Source organism: Saccostrea cucullata, unplaced genomic scaffold (assembly GCF_032062105.1).
Source record: "Saccostrea cucullata isolate Sc308-1 unplaced genomic scaffold, CSIRO_AGI_Scuc_v1 ctg3559, whole genome shotgun sequence".
Classification (NCBI taxonomy): domain Eukaryota; kingdom Metazoa; phylum Mollusca; class Bivalvia; order Ostreida; family Ostreidae; genus Saccostrea; species Saccostrea cuccullata.
The window spans coordinates 14,455-35,407 of NW_026937860.1; the positions used below are offsets into that span (position 1 = coordinate 14,455).

A 20,953-nucleotide genomic window follows, 5' to 3' on the forward strand; every position below is an offset into this window, starting at 1 on the left:
ATGTAGTCTTTTTTTTGTAACAGTTGCCTTGCAATGAATATAATTATCTGTATCATCTACAATAAACCAGCTTTTATTTATGCATGCAAGTAATTGTCATAAGAGATTATTGACCCATACTTACAAATTTTTGTCTCGGTAATTAATAATAATGGTTTTGTTTTGCCAGCCACTTTCCAACATCATGATAAATACTTTGACAGTGTCAAAATTTATGAATTTTAACTATCCAGTAAATGTGATACATGTATAAACATCCCAGAAATTTGAATGTCATTTGATTTTTTGGATCAAATTTTTACTTATAATATTTGTGTAGTAAAAAATAATTGGGCAAGGCATTGTAATGGCTGAATCTGACCCCTAATTTGAAGCAAAATCAGAATATACCCAGTAGTTAAAATTGAGATAGTTTGTAGTTGATAACTTAAAATGATACTTGTTTTAGAAGCAGTATTAACTTGGATTCAGAGCTTACACAGAGGCCACAAGAGGGTCAAAAGTAATTTCCTCAATTCTGGTGGAATTTGTCAAATTTTAAACACTTTTCACCTGGAAAACATTGACCACATTAGTTTGCCTTTTTGAGATTTTTATACACAAGATGCATCAGATAGTAGTTTATGAAATAATTGTAACTTTGGAAGAAAGGTGAACTTGGTGTTCTATATTATCTGATACAAGATATGCTTTAAAATCAAGGGAAAGTTGCATATACAGGTCGACATATCAGAGTATTTGCAAATCATTTATATAATAAATAATGCCGGGACCGCGGACGGACGTGGACATATCCCATGTTGTCGACATATCTGATGTCGAGATACCGAAGTTTTCCCGTAAATGATAAATTTCCAAATTGACATATTTCTTGACCTTCAAGTGACCTTAATGTATCCCATAACTTAGAACCAATGCTCCCTTTGTGAAAGACATTTGCCCTTTTAAAAACTTGTCTTCCCACAAACTTTTAAAATTTTTGCAATCCATAATGATTAAGAAAACACTGATGATTCCTATTTTGTCATTTAACAAACTCTGTTTCTGTTGCCGTAGGCTTTGTCTTCAGACAGCAACCTGATCTCTATGGGAAGTCTACTTTTGAAAACTGACATAACAGATGCTGTTGTTTTACTGACAGCAGGTATTTTATAGTTTTATTTTAAAAACACTTTATAAATTGAGAGAGAGAAAGAGAAAGAGAGAGAAAGATCAAAAACAAGAGGGCTACCAGTATATATGATAGTTAAAGTTGAAATCAAGCCTTTGTTAAATTTAGATTGTTGAAATCATTGTCAGGACATTATTTGGGTGGTCTATCCCTACATCAGGAAAAGAATTAAGAGCAATTGGGGCTCTCGGATCTCTGGTATCAAATTTATCCATTGAAAAATATTAAATACAGATCAGATGGATAGCATGTATAACATTTATAATTTCAGTCAAGAAAATTTTGGAATCTGATTCAAGAAACGTGAGCTTGGTAGCCATTGCCTCCCTCATTCTGCCGATTCTACAGATTCTGTCAGTGTCTAGCGCAGGGTCAAGGTCACGAGAATTAAAATCGGCCATCTCTTTATCTGGAGACGTCCTCAAAATCATTGAGGACAAACTGGTGAAAACACAACAGAGTGGAGCAAAACAGGTGAGGCTATTAATAGATCAGGGTGTTTTAAATAAATTTTGGCCTTTACCATGCACAGCTAGTGACTTGACCTGACAGAGGAGCTTGTAAATTAGCATATAGACGATTCTTCTCACTTTTATGTTATGATAGACCACAGAAGCAATCAGTGCCTGACCCAAAAAACACACAGAACTCTAAGAAAAATAATAAAACCTTACTGTTTGAATCCTAAGATTAAACAAAAAAAACCTTTTAAATAAATGATAACCTTACTGTACTAAGATTAAACCAGAAAAAATGTGTTCTTAATGAAAGTTTCTCATCTTCAAGGTGACCTTTTAGTTTATTATTTTCAAAGTGGACATTAATATTTAATAATTATGTCAGTTGGAAATCATTTCTTGGCCAAGATTTATTTGCTCATTAACATTTTTTCTCACATTCATTAACATGTCTTAATATTCAGTGACTGACCTAATTTTAAAAAAAAATTAATAACTTTTCAATGGGAAAAAATAGGGCATTCATGCATATTTCACACACATGTGAATTGCCTTGACCAGACCTTTCTGTATACTTTATGATTTTTGTTTTTTGACATGCCATCATGACCTTGAAGTTAAACCTACCTTTTCAAAATTTTAACATTGTTAGTAACTTTGAATGAGATTAGACAGGCCTTCCATATATTCACACATGCATCATTTTAAGGTCTTTTGACCTTGACCTAGAACTTTGACCTTTTTTCCAAAAGTTAACTTTGACTATCTTTAGCATCAGAATAGAAAGGTTTTTTTTATTTTATCTCTACTGGTCAGAGACCAGAAGAACTCATGCAATAGTAAGGTGTCCGTTGTCCATCCATCTATCTGTCCATTTGTCTGCAAGTAATTTTTCAAAATGCTACTCCTGTAGTTTTGGTCCAATTTCAATATAATTTGGCATACAAGTAGACTACACTAAGAGACATATAATAGTTTTTGATTTTGATGAATGGTGTTGCTGTGGTTGCTAAAAATAGAAAAAATTTTGATATACTATCAAAATGCTTCTCCTCCTGCAAGTTTTATGCTCTTTTCCAGAAAATTCTCACCATGAATGTCACTTACACAAAGCAGGTACATGTACTGTTGATATCTGCTTGGTATTTTCATCCTAAAGTCATGATAACTTTGTTAAGGAAACATAAGACCTGGGTTCCAAAGGGGTGGAAGTGATATTTCTTACACATTATAATATTTTGAATTTTTTTTTTATTCAGTGATTATCTTATAGAGAAATGATTAATTGTTATATTAGAAAATAGAGATCATGTTTTCATTATTGTTTATCTACTTCTCCACATTTTGTGACTTTTTTTTATTATTAAGGAAGATAAGCGTTCCTTTTTTTCTTTGTAGAAGACATCTCAGTTTACCCCACACCTGACATCCTTCACCTTTGTGAATGAAAATTTTTCATTTCTGGCTCGAGTATTGGAAAAGGAGGAGGAGGACTTTCCCCGACTGTGGCTCCAGAACTTGGTCAATTCTGTCTCCAGACTGAAGCTTGTGCCAGTCCAGTTGTCCATCACTGTATCTGCTCTCTTTGTGTTGTCACCAGGGAAACCCTGGGCTGACCAATCACTGAGGGCCTTACAAGCAATCTCCAAGGCTGATCATAAACAGGTACCATTCTAAGGTCCCAAAATGTTACTTTGGTTTATTTAGAAGTTATCCTGTCTGTTTGTCTGTCTGTCAGGTTTATGATCTTAACCTGAATGAATTTTTAGAGAGGAAATAAGAGAAGGGGGTAAGGATGAGTGTAGCTGTGAGTGTAATGGGCAGCTGTACTTATAAATCTCTGTCTGACATTATTTGGGAAAAGAAATTATAAAACATGTGAAGCACCTGTACTTGAACTTCATTCCAAGATAAACATGTTCTGAAGAACATAATGGGCTGCAGTGAATATTATGGCTCTGTACATGGGCCTCTTGTTAGAGGAGATGACAATCCTCATATGCATTAGGTTGTTGGTCTAAGACAAAAAACAGAAAGGGCATCTGCTCCCTCAATTACTTTGTTTACTTGTTTACTGCTGTAAAAGTTTTTTGTTTTTATATAAATAGGATGGGCTCTTTTTGTATTGGAGTTGCATTCTCAAGACAAATGTAAAAAACTCAATTAGACAGTGTAAAGGAAGTGGGGATAATTAGTTTATACTTCTAATACAATTGAGAGTGGGGATAGTTAGTTTATACTTATACTCAGTCTGATACAATTGAGAGTGCATGAGGATAGTTAGTTTATACTTATACTCAGTCTAATACAATTGAGAGTGCATGGGGATAGTTAATTTATACTTATACTCAGTCTAATTCAATTGAGAGTGGGGATAGTTAGTTTATACTTATACTTAGTCTAATACAATCGAGAGTGGGGATAGTTAGTTTATACTTATACTCAGTCTAATACAATTGAGAGTGGGGATAGTTAGTTTATACTTATACTCAGTCTAATACAATTGAGAGTGGGGATAGTTAGTTTATACTTATACTCAGTCTAATACAATTGAGAGTGGGGATAGTTAGTTTATACTTATACTCAGTCTAATACAATCGAGAGTGGGGATAGTTAGTTTATACTTATACTCAGTCTAATACAATGGAGAGTGGGGATAGTTAGTTTATACTTATACTCAGTCTAATACAATGGAGAGTGGGGATAGTTAGTTTATACTTATACTCAGTCTAATACAATTGAGAGTGGGGATAGTTAGTTTATACTTATACTCAGTCTAATACAATCGAGAGTGGGGATAGTTAGTTTATACTTATACTCAGTCTGATACAATTGAGAGTGGGGATAGTTAGTTTATACTTATACTCTGTCTGATACAATTGAGAGTGGGGATAGTTAGTTTATACTTATACTCAGTCTGATACAATTGAGAGTGGGGATAGTTAGTTTATACTTATACTTAGTCTAATACAATCGAGAGTGGGGATAGTTAGTTTATACTTATACTCAGTCTAATACAATTGAGAGTGGGGATAGCTAGTTTATACTTATACTTAGTCTAATACAATCGAGAGTGGGGATAGTTAGTTTATACTTATACTCAGTCTAATACAATTGAGAGTGGGGATAGTTAGTTTATACTTATACTCAGTCTAATACAATTGAGAGTGGGGATATTTAGTTTATACTTATACTCAGTCTAATACAATTGAGAGTGGGGATAGTTAGTTTATACTTATACTCAGTCTAATACAATTGAGAGTGGGGATAGCTAGTTTATACTTATACTTAGTCTAATACAATCGAGAGTGGGGATAGTTAGTTTATACTTATACTCAGTCTAATACAATTGAGAGTGGGGATAGTTAGTTTATACTTATACTCAGTCTAATACAATTGAGAGTGGGGATAGTTAGTTTATACTTATACTCAGTCTAATACAATTGAGAGTGGGGATAGTTAGTTTATACTTATACTCAGTCTAATACAATCGAGAGTGGGGATAGTTAGTTTATACTTATACTCAGTCTTATACAATTGAGAGTGGGGATAGTTAGTTTACACTTATACTCAGTCTGATACAATTGAGAGTGGGGATAGTTAGTTTATACTTATACTCAGTCTGATACAATTGAGAGTGGGGATAGTTAGTTTATACTTATACTTAGTCTAATACAATCGAGAGTGGGGATAGTTAGTTTATACTTATACTCAGTCTAATACAATTGAGAGTGGGGATAGCTAGTTTATACTTATACTTAGTCTAATACAATCGAGAGTGGGGATAGTTAGTTTATACTTATACTCAGTCTAATACAATCGAGAGTGGGGATAGTTAATTTATACTTATACTCAGTCTAATACAATCGAGAGTGGGGATAGTTAGTTTATACTTATACTCAGTCTAATACTATTGAGAGTGGGGATAGTTAGTTTATACTTATACTCAGTCTAATACTATTGAGAGTGGGGATAGTTAGTTTATACTTATACTTAGTCTAATACAATTGAGAGTGGGGATAGTTAATTTATACTTATACTCAGTCTAATACAATGGAGAGTGGGGGTAGTTAGTTTATACTTATACTCAGTCTAATACAATTGAGAGTGGGGATAGTTAGTATATACTTATACTCAGTCTAATACAATTGAGAGTGGGGATAGTTAGTTTATACTTATACTCAGTCTAATACAATTGAGAGTGGGGATAGTTAGTATATACTTATACTCAGTCTAATACAATTGAGAGTGGGGATAGTTAGTATATACTTATACTCAGTCTAATACAATCGAGAGTGGGGATAGTTAGTTTATACTTATACTCAGTCTAATACAATGGAGAGTGGGGATAGTTAGTTTATACTTATACTCAGTCTAATACAATGGAGAGTGGGGATAGTTAGTTTATACTTATACTCAGTCTAATACAATGGAGAGTGGGGATAGTTAGTTTATACTTATACGCAGTCTAATACAATTGAGAGTTGGGATAGTTAGTTTATACTTATACTCAGTCTAATACAATAGTTAGTATATACTTATACTCAGTCTAATACAATTGAGAGTGGGGATAGTTAGTATATACTTATACTCAGTCTAATACAATCGAGAGTGGGGATAGTTAGTATATACTTATGCTCAGTCTAATACAATCGAGAGTGGGGATAGTTAGTTTATACTTATACTCAGTCTAATACAATGGAGAGTGGGGATAGTTAGTTTATACTTATACTCAGTCTAATACAATGGAGAGTGGGGATAGTTAGTTTATACTTATACTCAGTCTAATACAATTGAGAGTGGGGATAGTTAGTTTATACTTATACTCAGTCTAATACAATTGAGAGTGGGGATAGTTAGTATATACTTATACTCAGTCTAATACAATCGAGAGTGGGGATAGTTAGTATATACTTATACTCAGTCTAATACAATCGAGAGTGGGGATAGTTAGTTTATACTTATACTCAGTCTAATACAATGGAGAGTGGGGATAGTTAGTTTATACTTATACTCAGTCTAATACAATTGAGAGTGGGGATAGTTAGTTTATACTTATACTCAGTCTAATACAATCGAGAATGGGGATAGTTAGTTTATACTTATACTCAGTCTTATACAATTGAGAGTGGGGATAGTTAGTTTATACTTATACTCAGTCTAATACAATTGAGAGTGGGGATAGTTAGTTTATACTTATACTCAGTCTAATACAATTGAGAGTGGGGATAGTTAGTTTATAAGTCTCTTATTCTTAGACTCATACAATTGAGAATGGGGACATTACCATTTATGTTTTTCTGTCTTTAAATATGAAATTTGAACGAGATCATAAAAACACTGATTCTACATTAGCTTTAAATTCCTGGATAAACTAGGCTTAATTTCGGGGACCTATAAATTCTAGATTGCCTCTTGTTCTCTACAGGCCTCCAGTTATTGGACAGGATAATTTACAGTGTTGATTTACCTCAAATAGAACACCAGAAATTGTTTTTCTTACATCCTGTAAATTATTGTCAGCTTCTGTATGATAGGGAAATTAAAACACAAGACTTTATAGACACAAGGGTTAGATAGTGGAGGGTTTTTATTGCTATGCTGGCTGATTAAATTCTGTATTATTGGAATCCAATCCCAATCCTATTTTCAATTTTGTCTTGTTTATACTTCCTGCCCAATTAAGATTCTATACAATAAAAAAACATTGTTAATTTCTATCTGTTATCCCCCCTCACAACAGAGTTGGAAATGATGTATTGTAACAAAAATGCAAGCTTGTGTTTGTGATGGGGAAGGGGGGTGGGGTAGTTTTTCCATTTGTGTTTAACAGAATTGTCATAATTTTTACCAGAATGGCTGGCAAATGCTTCCTTGATTTAAATAGATATACTTTAATTTTGTCATTTTTTGTGGGATCTTCAAATATTAAAATCAATGAAATCAGAGAAATGAAATGAATGAGGGGATAATAAATCGTAACATACAGTATTTTGCTTTTTCTAAGTTTAGATATTGAGTTGTGTACAACTTGATTTGAGATTTTGGTCAACTTCATTCACTACAGCTACATAAGCTTGAATTATATCTACCTATAGTGAAGTTACAACTTAACACTATTAACGATTCCATATTTATTCTCAGTTATTTCCAAGCATAGATGTAAACATTTACTTATCATAGGCACTAGTACAATCACTATATTCAGCCTGAATTACCGATATGACAGTGAATCTTCCATTTCCTGTTTTTTGAGTTCTGGGTATGTTTTGGGTGAAAGGTACATGTTCTTGAAGTGATCGACCTATATACTAATGGGATAGGCAACTCCTTCAGCTCCATCTTTATTTACCTAAAACATCACGCACAACACTACAAGTGTTTTCAAACTACGTTTATTTAATGTAATCTGTTCCTTTTGTATATTGTAATGTATTTTTAAAAACTTTTAATTTAAAGCATACATTATAATTTAAATATTAATCACACAAACACCAATATTGTCAAATTCATGAAATACAGCCGATCACGGATCAGAAACATGTTGATTTTGAAATAAATGCACTTATTACTAAGATAAGGTAATTATAAAAAGAAATATTGGTTAAGAAATGATAAGGTGGTAAACATAATCCTTTTATATATAGGAACAACTGACCTCAAAAAAGTTCATTTTGAAAGATGTTTTACAAAATAATTATTTTTTTACATAGGCATGCTACTTTTTACCCCTGTACATCTACCAGCTGAACAAGTGCATCCACCCAGAGTACAAGCTCAGTATCATGAAGGCTGTCCCTAGCGTAGCGCAACACAAGGTAAAGATTAAAGTACAAAGCATTCTACTGTACATGTAGCTCAACACAAGGTAAAGATTAAGTCAATTAATGAACAAAGTGTTCTACTGTACATGTAGCTCAACACAGGGTAAAGATTAAGTCATTTAAAGTACAAAGCATTCTACTGTACATGTAGCTCAACACAAAGTAAAGATTAAGTCAAAGTACAAAGTATTCTACGTACTGTACATATAGCTCAACACAGGGTAAAGATTAAGTCAATTAATGAACAAAGTATTCCACTGTACATGTAGCTCAAAACAGGGTAAAGATTAAGTCAAAGTACAAAGTATTCTACTGTACATGTAGCTCAACACAAGGTAAGGATTAAATCAATTAATGAACAAAGCATTCTACTGTACATGTAGCTCAACACAGGGTAAAGATTAACTAACTTAAGTCATTTAAAGTACAAAGTATTCTACATGTAGCCCAACACAGGGTAAAGATTAAGTCAAAGTACAAAGTATTCTACTGTACATGTAGCTCAACACAAGGTAAGGATTAAGTCAATTAATGAACAAAGAATTCTACTGTACATGTAGCTCAACACAGGGTAAAGATTAACTAACATAATTAAGTCAATTAAAGTACAAAGTATTCTACATGTAGCTCAACACAGGGTAAAGATTAAGTCAATTAAAGTACAAAGTATTCTACTGTACATGTAGCTCAACACAAGGTAAGGATTAAGTCAATTAAAGTACAAAGTATTCTACTGTACATGTAGCTCAACACAAGGTAAAGATTAAGTCAATTACAGTACAAAGTATTCTACTGTACATGTAGCTTAGCTCAACACAAAGTAAAGATTAAGTCAATTAAAGTATAAAGTATTCTACTGTACATGTAGCTCAACACAAGGTAAAGATTAAGTCAATTACAGTACAAAGTATTCTACTGTACATGTAGCTTAGCTCAACACAAAGTAAAGATTAAGTCAGTTAAAGTATAAAGTATTCTACTGTACATGTAGCTCAACACAGGGTAAATATTAAGTCAATTACAGTACAAAGTATTCTACTGTACATGTAGGTCAACAAGGTTAATGATTAAGTCAATTAAAGTACAGAGTATTCTACTGTACATGTAGCTTAGCTCAACACAAGGTAAAGATTAAGTCAAAGTACAAAGTATTCTACTGTACATGTAGCTCAACACAAGGTAAAGATTAAGTCAAAGTACAAAGTGTTCTACTGTACATGTAGCTCAACACAAGGTAAAGATTAAGTCAATTAAAGTACAAAGTGTTCTACTGTACATGTAGCTTAGCTCAACACAAAGTAAAGATTAAGTCAATTAAAGTATAAAGTATTCTACTGTACATGTAGGTCAACACAAGGTAAAGATTAAGTCAATTAAAGTACAAAGTATTCTACTGTACATGTAGCTCAAAACAGGGTAAAGATTAAGTCAAAGTACAAAGTATTCTACTGTACATGTAGCTCAACACAAGGTAAGGATTAAATCAATTAATGAACAAAGCATTCTACTGTACATGTAGCTCAACACAGGGTAAAGATTAACTAACTTAAGTCAATTGAAGTACAAAGTATTCTACATGTAGCCCAACACAGGGTAAAGATTAAGTCAATTAAAGTACAAAGTATTCTACTGTACATGTAGCTCAACACAAGGTAAGGATTAAGTCAATTAATGAACAAAGAATTCTACTGTACATGTAGCTGAACACAGGGTAAAGATTAAGACAATTAAAGTACAAAGTATTCTACTGTACATGTAGCTCAACACAAGGTAAGGATTAAGTCAATTAATGAACAAAGAATTCTACTGTACATGTAGCTCAACACAGGGTAAAGATTAACTAACTTAATTAAGTCAATTAAAGTACAAAGTATTCTACATGTAGCTCAACACAGGGTAAAGATTAAGTCAATTAAAGTACAAAGTATTCTACTGTACATGTAGCTCAACACAAGGTAAGGATTAAGTCAATTAAAGTACAAAGTATTCTACTGTACATGTAGCTCAACACAAGGTAAAGATTAAGTCAATTACAGTACAAAGTATTCTACTGTACATGTAGCTTAGCTCAACACAAAGTAAAGATTAAGTCAGTTAAAGTATAAAGTATTCTACTGTACATGTAGCTCAACACAGGGTAAATATTAAGTCAATTACAGTACAAAGTATTCTACTGTACATGTAGGTCAACAAGGTTAATGATTAAGTCAATTAAAGTACAGAGTATTCTACTGTACATGTAGCTCAACACAAAGTAAAGATTAAGTCAATTAAAGTACAAAGTATTCTACTGTACATGTAGCTCAACACAAGGTAAAGATTAAGTCAATTAAAGTACAAAGCATTCTACTGTACATGTAGCTCAACACAAGGTAAAGATTAAGTCAAAGTACAAAGTATTCTACTGTACATGTAGCTCAACACAAGGTAAAGATTAAGTCAAAGTACAAAGTATTCTACTGTACATGTAGCTTAACACAGGGTAATGAAAAATGAAACAGTTAAATGACAAAGGTAAAAGTCAAAGTACAAGCAAAGTTTAAAGTTTATTCATGTAGCTCATCACAAGGCGATGTTAAAGTATAAACTCTGTATTCTACTGAATTTATAAGCCCAAGATGATATAGAGTTTTATTTCATCAGTGCATCAGTGCCTGGAAAAGTCAAGTCAATGGCCCCACTATTCATAAAATTATGGAACCATTTTGAAATTTAAGTAAACTATTAGCTGCACTTTAATTGTATGAAATGACAATAGAAAATCTCTTCAATTTTTTATCACATGTATAACTTACATTCACTTCAGTACATATACAAAGTTTAGGGAAAACCGTATCATCTGGGTATTTTTAGCTCACCTGAGCCGAAGGCTCAAGTGAGCTTTTCTGATCACATTTTGTCCGTCGTCCGTCCGTCTGTCCTTCCGTCCGTCCGTCTGTCTTTCCGTCTGTAAACTTTTCACATTTTCGACTTCTTCTCAAGAACCACTGGGCCAATTTTGACCAAACTTAGTACAAAGCATCCTTGGGTAAAGGGGAATTTAAATTGTTAAAATGACGGGACATATCCCCTCGCAAGGGGAGATAATCAAGAAAAGACAAAAATAGGGTGGGGTCATTAAAAAATCTTCTTCTCAAGAACCACTGGGCCAGTAAAGCTGAAACTTATGTGGAAGCATCCTGGGGTAGTGTAGATTCTAAATTGTTCAAATCATGACCCCCAGGGGAAGGGCGGGGCCACAATGGGGTATCAAAGTTTTACATAGAAATATATAGGAAAATCTTTGAAAATCTTCTTCTCAAGAACTACTGGGCCAGAAAAGCTGAAACTTATATGGAAGCATCCTGGTATAGTGTAGATTCTAAATTGTTCAAATCATGACCCCCGGGGGAAGGGCGGGGCCACAATGGGGAATCAAAGTTTTACATAGAAATATATAGGAAAACTCTTTGAAAATCTTCTTCTCAAGAACCACTGGGCCAGAAAAGCTGAAACTTATGTGGAAGCATCCTGGTATAATGTAGATTCTAAATTGTTCAAATAATGACCCCCGGGGGATGGGTGGGGCCACAATGGGGAATCAAAGTTTTATATAGAAATATATAGGAAAAATCTTTGAAAATCTTCTTCTCAAGAACCACTGGGCCAGAAAAGCTGAAACTTATGTGGAAGCATCCTGGTATAGTGTAGATTCTAAATTGTTCAAATCATGACCCCCGGGGGAAGGGCGGGGCCACAATGGGGTATCAAAGTTTTACATAGAAATATATAGGAAAAATCTTTGAAAATCTTCTTCTCAAGAACCACTGGGCCAGAAAAGCTGAAACTTATGTGGAAGCATCCTGGTATAATGTAGATTCTAAATTGTTCAAATAATGACCCCCGGGGGAAGGGCGGGGCCACAATGGGGAATCAAAGTTTTATATAGAAATATATAGGAAAAATCTTTGAAAATCTTCTGTTCAAGAACCACTGGGCCAGAAAAGCTGAAACTTATGTGGAAGCATCCTGGTATAATGTAGATTCTAAATTATAGGAATCATGACCCCCGGGGGAAGGCGGGGCCACAATGGGGAATCAAAGTTTTACATAGAAATATATAGGAAAAATCTTTGAAAATCTTCTTCTCAAGAACCACTGGGCCAGAAAAGCTGAAACTTATGTGGAAGCATCCTGGTATAATGTAGATTCTAAATTGTAGGAATCATGACCCCCGGGGGAAGGGCGGGGCCACAATGGGGAATCAAAGTTTTACATAGAAATATATAGGAAAAATCTTTGAAAATCTTCTTCTCAGGAACCACTGGGCCAAAAAAGCTGAAACATATGTGCCCATGGAAAGATCATGGGATAGTGTAGATTTCAAAATGTCTAAATTATGATCAGTGGGGTAGGGTGGGGATGCATTATGTATAACAAGGGTGAAATCTGGTAAAGAACAGAATGGTCAAAGCTTCTCAGGTGAGCGATGTGGCCCATGGGCCTCTTGTTTAGGGACCATATCAAAATACCAGGGGACATTCTAAAATATATGTATATCATGGTATTATTCATCTTCGCTAGCCAAGGGTTTCGGATTCGCTACTCTCCTCATAAACCCTTGGCATACGGTGTTCATAAAAATCAGGATTTTTTTCCAGAGTTCTGATTGGATTTCAGTACACACCTGTCGACCAATCATCAATTGCTTTTTGTACATGACGATGTTTGCGTTCGGGATACTTCTTGACTCTTTAATCTCGGAATTGAAAAACGCAAGTAAATAACGATCCGTAAGATAACATGCAATTCTATGAATAGCTATGGTGTCATTCAATATCTTCTAAATATGTGATTAAGAATCTATATTGAAGCTTCCGATTTGTACTATAAGTAATAAATAAACATTACTCAATTAATTGCTTCTAAATTATTCTTGAAAAAACTTTAATTTATTTTTTTTTTAACACGTGTCTTTATTTCTGTCGATGACGCAATCTGTGGGTACCTGATAGATTCAAGATCACGTGACGAAAATAATCCCGTCTTTTGACTTCACCGTATGCCAAGGGTTTATGAGGAGAGTAGCGTATCAGAAACCCTTGGCTAGCGAAGATGGGTATTATTTTACAATAATGCATATACATGTATCTCTGACAAAATAAAACAAAACATGTGATAGGATTTGACAAATCTTTAGACGGAGATTGATGGAAGTAATTTCTTTATTTCAAGTTTCAATATATACATTTGTAGTATCTCTCCATTATATAAACATACAGAGAACATCTGTATGAAGTTTGTCAGAGGTCAGGGGTCAATACGTGACCTAATCACACGGCGCAATGATCTCTACCGGTACAAAATGACTTGCTCTACTTGCTTTTCATGTATAGAAATGAACAAAATAAGCAAGTAAAATAATTATTATTTTATTTACAATGTAAACGAGTATTTCATACATTTTTGGGCTATCGATTTAACCTTCGTACATAGAGAATATACACATGAAAACTAGCATTTGTTTACAACTTTTATGACACTTTTGTCAGCTGCACAGTCTCTAACCTTTATCCTAATTTTTTGGGAAGACCTTTAGTTAAAATTCCGTAAAAAACTAAAATATTTTCATTAAATTCTACTCACGATAAATGTGTAAATCTGTTGGAACATACCAAAGCATTGCAATCACGCCAGAAACACTTCGGAGTTGTGACGTAACAATAACCTGTCACCAGTGTCTCCATATTTTCATCATAAATATGCCTTTATTCATTGAAATCGTAGATTGAATGTTTTTGAGCAAATCCAATTGATTGCAAATTAACTGGCTCGGTCAAGTGTTTCCATCCATCGGATCCATCTATCCCTTTTGAGCGACCGAAATTCCTCCAACTTTTTATCATAGATCTTTGAATCGGACGTGTTTCTAGTGTCTTTTCAGCATTGATTATCAGTTTTCACGAATAAAAATATTCCCAGACAACAATCTGTTCACTATTACCGATCAGAAGTAGCCTTTCAAAAAATATTCCCTTAGAAATAAAATCCTTAGCCTGGTGAATTCGAAGCGTAACCGCCATTCAAGCCGATTTACACCTTGCGTCATTTTTCAAAATCTACTGCGGACAGTTAGTGCAATAATTTAATTCGAAAATATTCATTGTCTGTCTCAAATGTATATATAAGTAATAAATAACAAGTTTATAAACTTCAATGGGAATTGAAGTGGGTGGGTACGTGATCAAATCTTCTGAGAAGGCCTTTGGCCTTCACAGGATTTGATCACGTGACCAACCCACTTCAATTCCCATTGAAGTTTATAAACTTGTTATTTATTTCTTAATTAACGTCAAAAAAGTCATCTTCTTACATGGGAAGTTCATGTGTATTCAGAATAATTTAACTTTATTAAACAATTTAAAAAAATTCAATTTAGTGATCAAGGACCAGGCCAAGTTAAATAGACTTTGTTGCAATGGAACTTTATTGTGCGAAGCAGTTGTTATACATTATTTTCTATGTGTGTGACTTTTTGTAAAGCTGAGGTCAGTTGTCCAGAATAATAATGGGAGTGAAAGTGTGGTTCCTCGCCAGGGGATTTCAATTTGTTGGACTGTGGTTCTGATTTTATCCTATATCACAGATTCCTTCTAGCTTCCATGAAGTTTTCTGAAAGCCCTAAGAAACTAGAAATTCATGCTCTCTCACATTTTGAAGGGAGAAGGCATTAAATAGTGCACTAATAATGCATTGCCCTCAATTTTTTGACAGCACACAGGGCATGGCATGACCCCTTCCCAGGCTCTGGTACTCTGTCATCCTTTTGTTTCACAATAGGTATTGACTTACATGTCATGTGAATTTTGATGTATTTTGACAGTTCAGTATCCCTCCCGTCTTAAGGACCATACAAACTTTTGGATCCACTCCTCGTTTGAAGGCTCTGTCCATACAGTTGCTGGTGGACCTCTGGAAGCTACAAGACAGGTGCTTCCCGTACCTTCTGAAGGCCATCTCGGAGCCAGCGGAAGCCATACTGACTAAGGAAGGGGTGGACGAAGTGAAGCTGGCAAAAGCCAAGGCCATAAGGGATGTCTGCCTACTCAGGTGATGGTTGTAGAATTTATATGTGACTGATAAAAGAAACAAAATGTAGATACCCAATCTTAGGTTTCCACATTCTGTTGGTAATAAAAAGTTTGGCATTGTGTTCAGACCTGTCCGTCTGTCTGTTTAGCTGTCTGTCTTTCTGTGTAGCACCTTTTCCTTATCCAGCTTATAATAAATGCGGCTATGGATCCAAACATTGTTAATCTTCAAATGGCAACACTTTTTATAGAGTTAACTAAATTTTATTAGATATATACTGTAAACCAACTATTATTCACATCATCTATTATTCGTGATTCGTCCGTTTGAAATCAAACAGCGGCGATTAATTTTTGTGACCAAGGAAACATTTCCTACAAATACTAAGCAAAATTATTGATTCGCGGCGATTAATATTCGCAAGTTTAAGTCAGTCGTGAAACTCACGAATATTTCTCGCACGCGAATAAAAGTTGGTTTACAGTAATGCATCAATACAAAGAAAAATAATGTATATATATATATAAATATATAAAGGTTATTGTTTTTTTCATTTTGCTAAGATTTCAGTATAATTTTGACTTTGCATGTCGAAATGTTTTGACATCAAAGTTACTAATGAATATTCATGAAGGAGTAGTTCTATGGAGTAGCTCTGATTTTTCAGGGAATAGTCCTCAGATGAAGGAAGTAAAATCTTCTCAGGGAGATAGACAGATTTATGGTATTAATTTTATAGAGTAATAGCAATAGAGGTATAATAAGTCCTGTTTTGTTACATAAACAACATGAAAATGATTGGAATTTGATATTTTTGTCTCAATTAATTTCTTTTCAAAGAAACGGAGAAAAAATCTCATTTATCACCACACTATTATGAGTGTATTTGCTTGATTTGTGACATTAGGATAGAAGCAGCATTAAGCAGTGTTTGACCTTGACAGAGATTGTCATTATTGGCCAATCTTAATCTGAGCAGGCTCTGACCTCTTCTTTACTGTGGGATCGTGGAGGGCACAGCAGAGGAGGATTTAGACCTGCTGTTCCGAGTCCAATTTCTCAAATATAAAGCACAATATCAATGAAGACCCAGTCATTTTATCACCAAGATTACAGACGATGTATTTCAGTGCACAAGACAGTTATTTACATCTATGGACTTTAAATCTTGATGACTCCTGGTCACAGGGTGATTTTATTAATATCGCTGGACGTATTACTTTTGATGATAGCTTGATATCCCTAGATCAGAGTTGTTATGGCATGTAATGTCGTCTCTACGGTAATCAATCTGTTCATTCATTTCACTTAATAGTTCACTCCATGGATTAAAAATTGAACTAAGATGGTCTTAGTTAGGGGGAAAACATTGCATTGAAATTTTTCATAGAAAAACTACTGTCATTTTTAAAAAAAGAAAAAAAAAGAGAATCTGTAAATTGCAAAGAACATGATTTTTTTTTTTGGTGACATAATGATACCATAGCAACTTTTAAAAGAACATAAAGGCATAATTAAAAAAAAGGATTGGGACAGTTGTTGTCAACTTACCGATTTACATAGGATAAAGATACAGGTAACTCTTGATGGCTCGAACTTCGATCTCTCGAAGTTCTTGATCGCTCGAAGTGAGTCCGGTCCCAAATTGTTCCCCTATATAACTAAGCAAATTTACTCTTGATTTCTCAAACTCTTGATCTCTCGAAACCCTTGATCCCTCTAAGTCAAAATGTAGTCCCGCTATGCATATTCTCTTGAAATTTACCCTCGATACCTCGAAGTGGCTATGTGTATACAAAATTACATAATTAGCAACATTACCTGGTCATTTAATGGCCCCAGGCAGAAGATGCTGGTCTCGTGTAACAGGATGATTATTCAGGTGACACTTATACTGCAAGGTGATAATTGAATTATAATTAATCTTATGTTGCCTAGATGCTATTAAAATAATTATCATTGACTTTATTACGATAATTTAGAAATGCAGTGTCACTGAGAAATTGTAATTGCAGATTACAAGATGAAACACTTAATAAATTTAATTTTTATTTCGAATCAGTGTCAAAGTTTAACGAAATATGAAAATTCAGAAACAGCCTCAATGGCAATATGACAACTATTGTTGGACAAATACTTACAGAACTTCGTTCAATTCACATGTTTGGAAAAGTAACAATATGCTATGTACCACACGACACTGTAAAATGTGTAATGAATGCATAGTATGATACCCGTATGATAAAGAATAAATAAATAAACATGAACTGACGATGTACATTTTTTGTTTTACTCAGTTTAACAAATATTCATCTAAAATAAGAAAACATATTGTTGTTTTATAAAAACCACATGTTAAAGGTTAGCACTGCATGAAAATCATTACATCCAGTAAGACTAATTTTAAAACCTGTCAAATAAACCCGGAAAATTCCGGACTCTTGAAAACTCGAAATCTTGATCTCTTGAAGTTTTTCCTCGGTCCCGCGGACTTCGAGGTATCAAGAGTTACCTGTAAGTTGTTGAATGGTAATGGTTTTAATTGCTATTTTCTTGATTTATTTTATTTTTTATACAACAAAACATTTGTTATCTTGTTTAAGTTCCTTCATTTAGTTAAGGAGCATAAGGTTTTTGAAAAACTTTTATATTAACCATAATATCTCTTTTGTTGCTACAAGGGCTTTCGTATTTCAGAGGTGTATTTCTTATGACAAGACCAATTTTTAAAACTCTGGACATTGAAAGTTGATTTGTATTTGAGACACTGTAACCTTCATAAAGAGCTGCTGTGGGGTGATGCATCAGTGTAATAATGCATCTGATACATGATCCAAGAAACATGCCATTTTTAAATTATTATCTGTCCAGTTTATTAACATCTCCACAGAAAGGTCCATGTATGTGGTCATAAAAATGAAGGAAGATAATAGCTAGTGTACATAATCCTATAATGATATATCATTTGATACTAAGCAGGTAGCATTGATTGTCTTTGAGTTTTAAAAGCGGAGTTCTCTTCTTCTCTAGAACCTGTACAGTTGAGATGATTTTAAAAAAAGCAACAATTTGATGGATTCATTTAAAAAATCTTCTTCTCAAGAAGCACTTGGCTAGATACTCATTATAACATTTTTGGTACCTATCTCTTATTTGCGACTCCCTCTATACCAAAGAATAAAATTTATAAAGACTTTCCTAGATTTTTTTATTACATGTTAAATGAATGGTTTTGCTCATTTAAAGTCATTATACACTGCTCATCTGTTTGTTTAGTCTTGACAAGTATTCATACATGAGATTTTTTGTCTTTAATAGGAAGTAATTCTATCAATTTGAAAGTGTAATTTTGTTTAATAGGTAAAAAGAAAAGTCTACAGCATATATCACATATTTATTTGTTTTTACTTCAGGGGAGAGCAGCATGGCAGTGATATGTTGTCTCCCTTGTCAGAATTACTGGAAAACTCCATACAGGAAGTGGATTCTCCTGTGGCCTCCCTTGCCTTAGAGGGGCTTTACTACTTGTGTAAAGATGAAGTAAGTTTTTGCATCAATGCAAGGTTAAAGTACTGGTCTAGCTACTTTAGAATGCACTGTAAATGCAATATTTCATATTATTGAGTAAGATCTTTTGTTTATGTGGATTTAGAAATGATAATTCAAAAGATTTTTCGTTATCAGAGCCCCCCAAAAATTATTTACTGATGTTATTTCATTTCAGGTGATTGACATCCTTTCAGCGTGGTCTGTGTTAGGAGAAAAACTTACTCATGATTCCAGGTATAAGACCAGTTCACCTTAGTCAAGCCTCGCAAAAACTTTTAACTGTGTCACCTGGAATTTGTTGTGTAGCATTTCACAAATTACCTCAAACCAAGGGACAAATTTCAATGAATTTGCTCAAATGAAGGATCATGTTCCTTTCATTAGAAGTAATGAAAAAAAATTGTATCAATTAAAGGGCAATAATATGGGATTCTAATAGGAAAACGAGCAAAATATTGAAATGTACTGAAATCGAGGCCTCTATGTTAATACCGTATAAGTGGAAATTTTAGCGAGACGCAAATTTAGCGATTTCTCCTTAGAAGTTGGTAATTTATTTTTAGCGAGAGTTCATTTTAGCAATTTAAAAATGCTAACTAAAGAAACCATTATAAATAAAATGCAACTAATTTTTAGCGATATTTAATTTTAGCGATCTCAGGAACCTGAGCGCTAACAATGCCAAAATTAAATTCTCGCTAAAAATTCTACTCGTACGGTATATGGAAATTTATGTTGGTGGTATTACAGTATGTTTCAAATACAGTCAAAACTCATTTTGAATTCAATTGGAACAAGAAAAATCTTTGAGATATCTAAGGATTAGCAATTTTGAGGGTAAAATAGTGTAAAAATAAATAGCTGGGACTTTCAAATTAGTAGAGCTAGTGTCTCATGAGAGACTCCTGCTTTAATCTGTTTCTCATTGTAATATCCTTTCAAGGATATTTGTTTCAATAATGCCCTGTTCACACAGATAGTTTAATTCGCAGTAAATTACTGTACAGCAGGAAATTAACTCGCGGAGTTAATATTCGCTATATTTGCGGAAAAAGAAATTCCGCGAATTCAACATACAGTGAATAATTCTTGAAATTATTTATAAGAATAAACTGAAATTTTATTATCATCGGTGATTAGATGTAGACTGTCCTTGGACTTATGCGAGCGTATGGATCAATTACAAACACGTAGTTGTTATTAGTGTTTTCAAAGCTTATGCATTGTTAAATTAATTTCTATGGCTAACGATTACAGTAATTTTGCAATCTATAATTAGCTTGTATAATTTCACCCGTACGTTCACTCAGTCATTACCTTTAATCAAGGCACAAGCGTAGTAAACAGGGTAGAAACAATTAATTAATTTCAATTATATGATTAAAAGTTCAACATTTGGACTACTCAGTACTGTATAATTTTTTTTATTTGGACTCGGAAATTAAAAAAAAATTCTGGATGCGTAGCATTATTTTGACTTCAAATCGGGATCAGTCCGGTGTTTCATAATTATTCAATCGGGCTCACAATTGACACAATATATAGACTTGCCTTTCCTGTCTGATATGCGATATAATAGAGACTGGAAATGACAGCTAGTTCACACAATATGTAACTTAAGAAAAATTCTTGCAAGTACTGTTTAAAAAATGTATGTATTTTTTTTCCTTTCCGCGAATTCAAACGACCGTGATTTGCTGAAGATTGAACAAATCGCGATCTTTTCTGACCGCGATTTTAACCTGCTATACAGTAATGTTAAGTAAACTAATGCAAAGTAAAATAATGCGAATTAAATTGTGTTCACATGACAGCTAATGCGAATTAAACTAATGCTAAATAAATAGAGGATATTCAATGTTTTGTAGTTGAATATGGAA

At 33.7% G+C, this 20,953-nt stretch overlaps 1 protein-coding gene across 1 annotated transcript in view; it reads left to right on the plus strand.

The window, feature by feature from the left end:
- Positions 1–20,953, plus strand: part of LOC134248988 (focadhesin-like) — a gene marked incomplete at both ends in the record, with an annotated part of 68,358 nt that overhangs the window by 13,215 nt on the left and 34,190 nt on the right. The window contains 7 exons of the mRNA XM_062731367.1: positions 1,057–1,144; positions 1,443–1,645; positions 3,028–3,294; positions 8,343–8,447; positions 15,316–15,542; positions 18,938–19,064; positions 19,249–19,307. Of these exons, the coding sequence (XP_062587351.1) occupies positions 1,057–1,144; positions 1,443–1,645; positions 3,028–3,294; positions 8,343–8,447; positions 15,316–15,542; positions 18,938–19,064; positions 19,249–19,307 (1,076 nt within the window). The remainder of the gene's footprint in view (positions 1–1,056; positions 1,145–1,442; positions 1,646–3,027; positions 3,295–8,342; positions 8,448–15,315; positions 15,543–18,937; positions 19,065–19,248; positions 19,308–20,953) is intronic.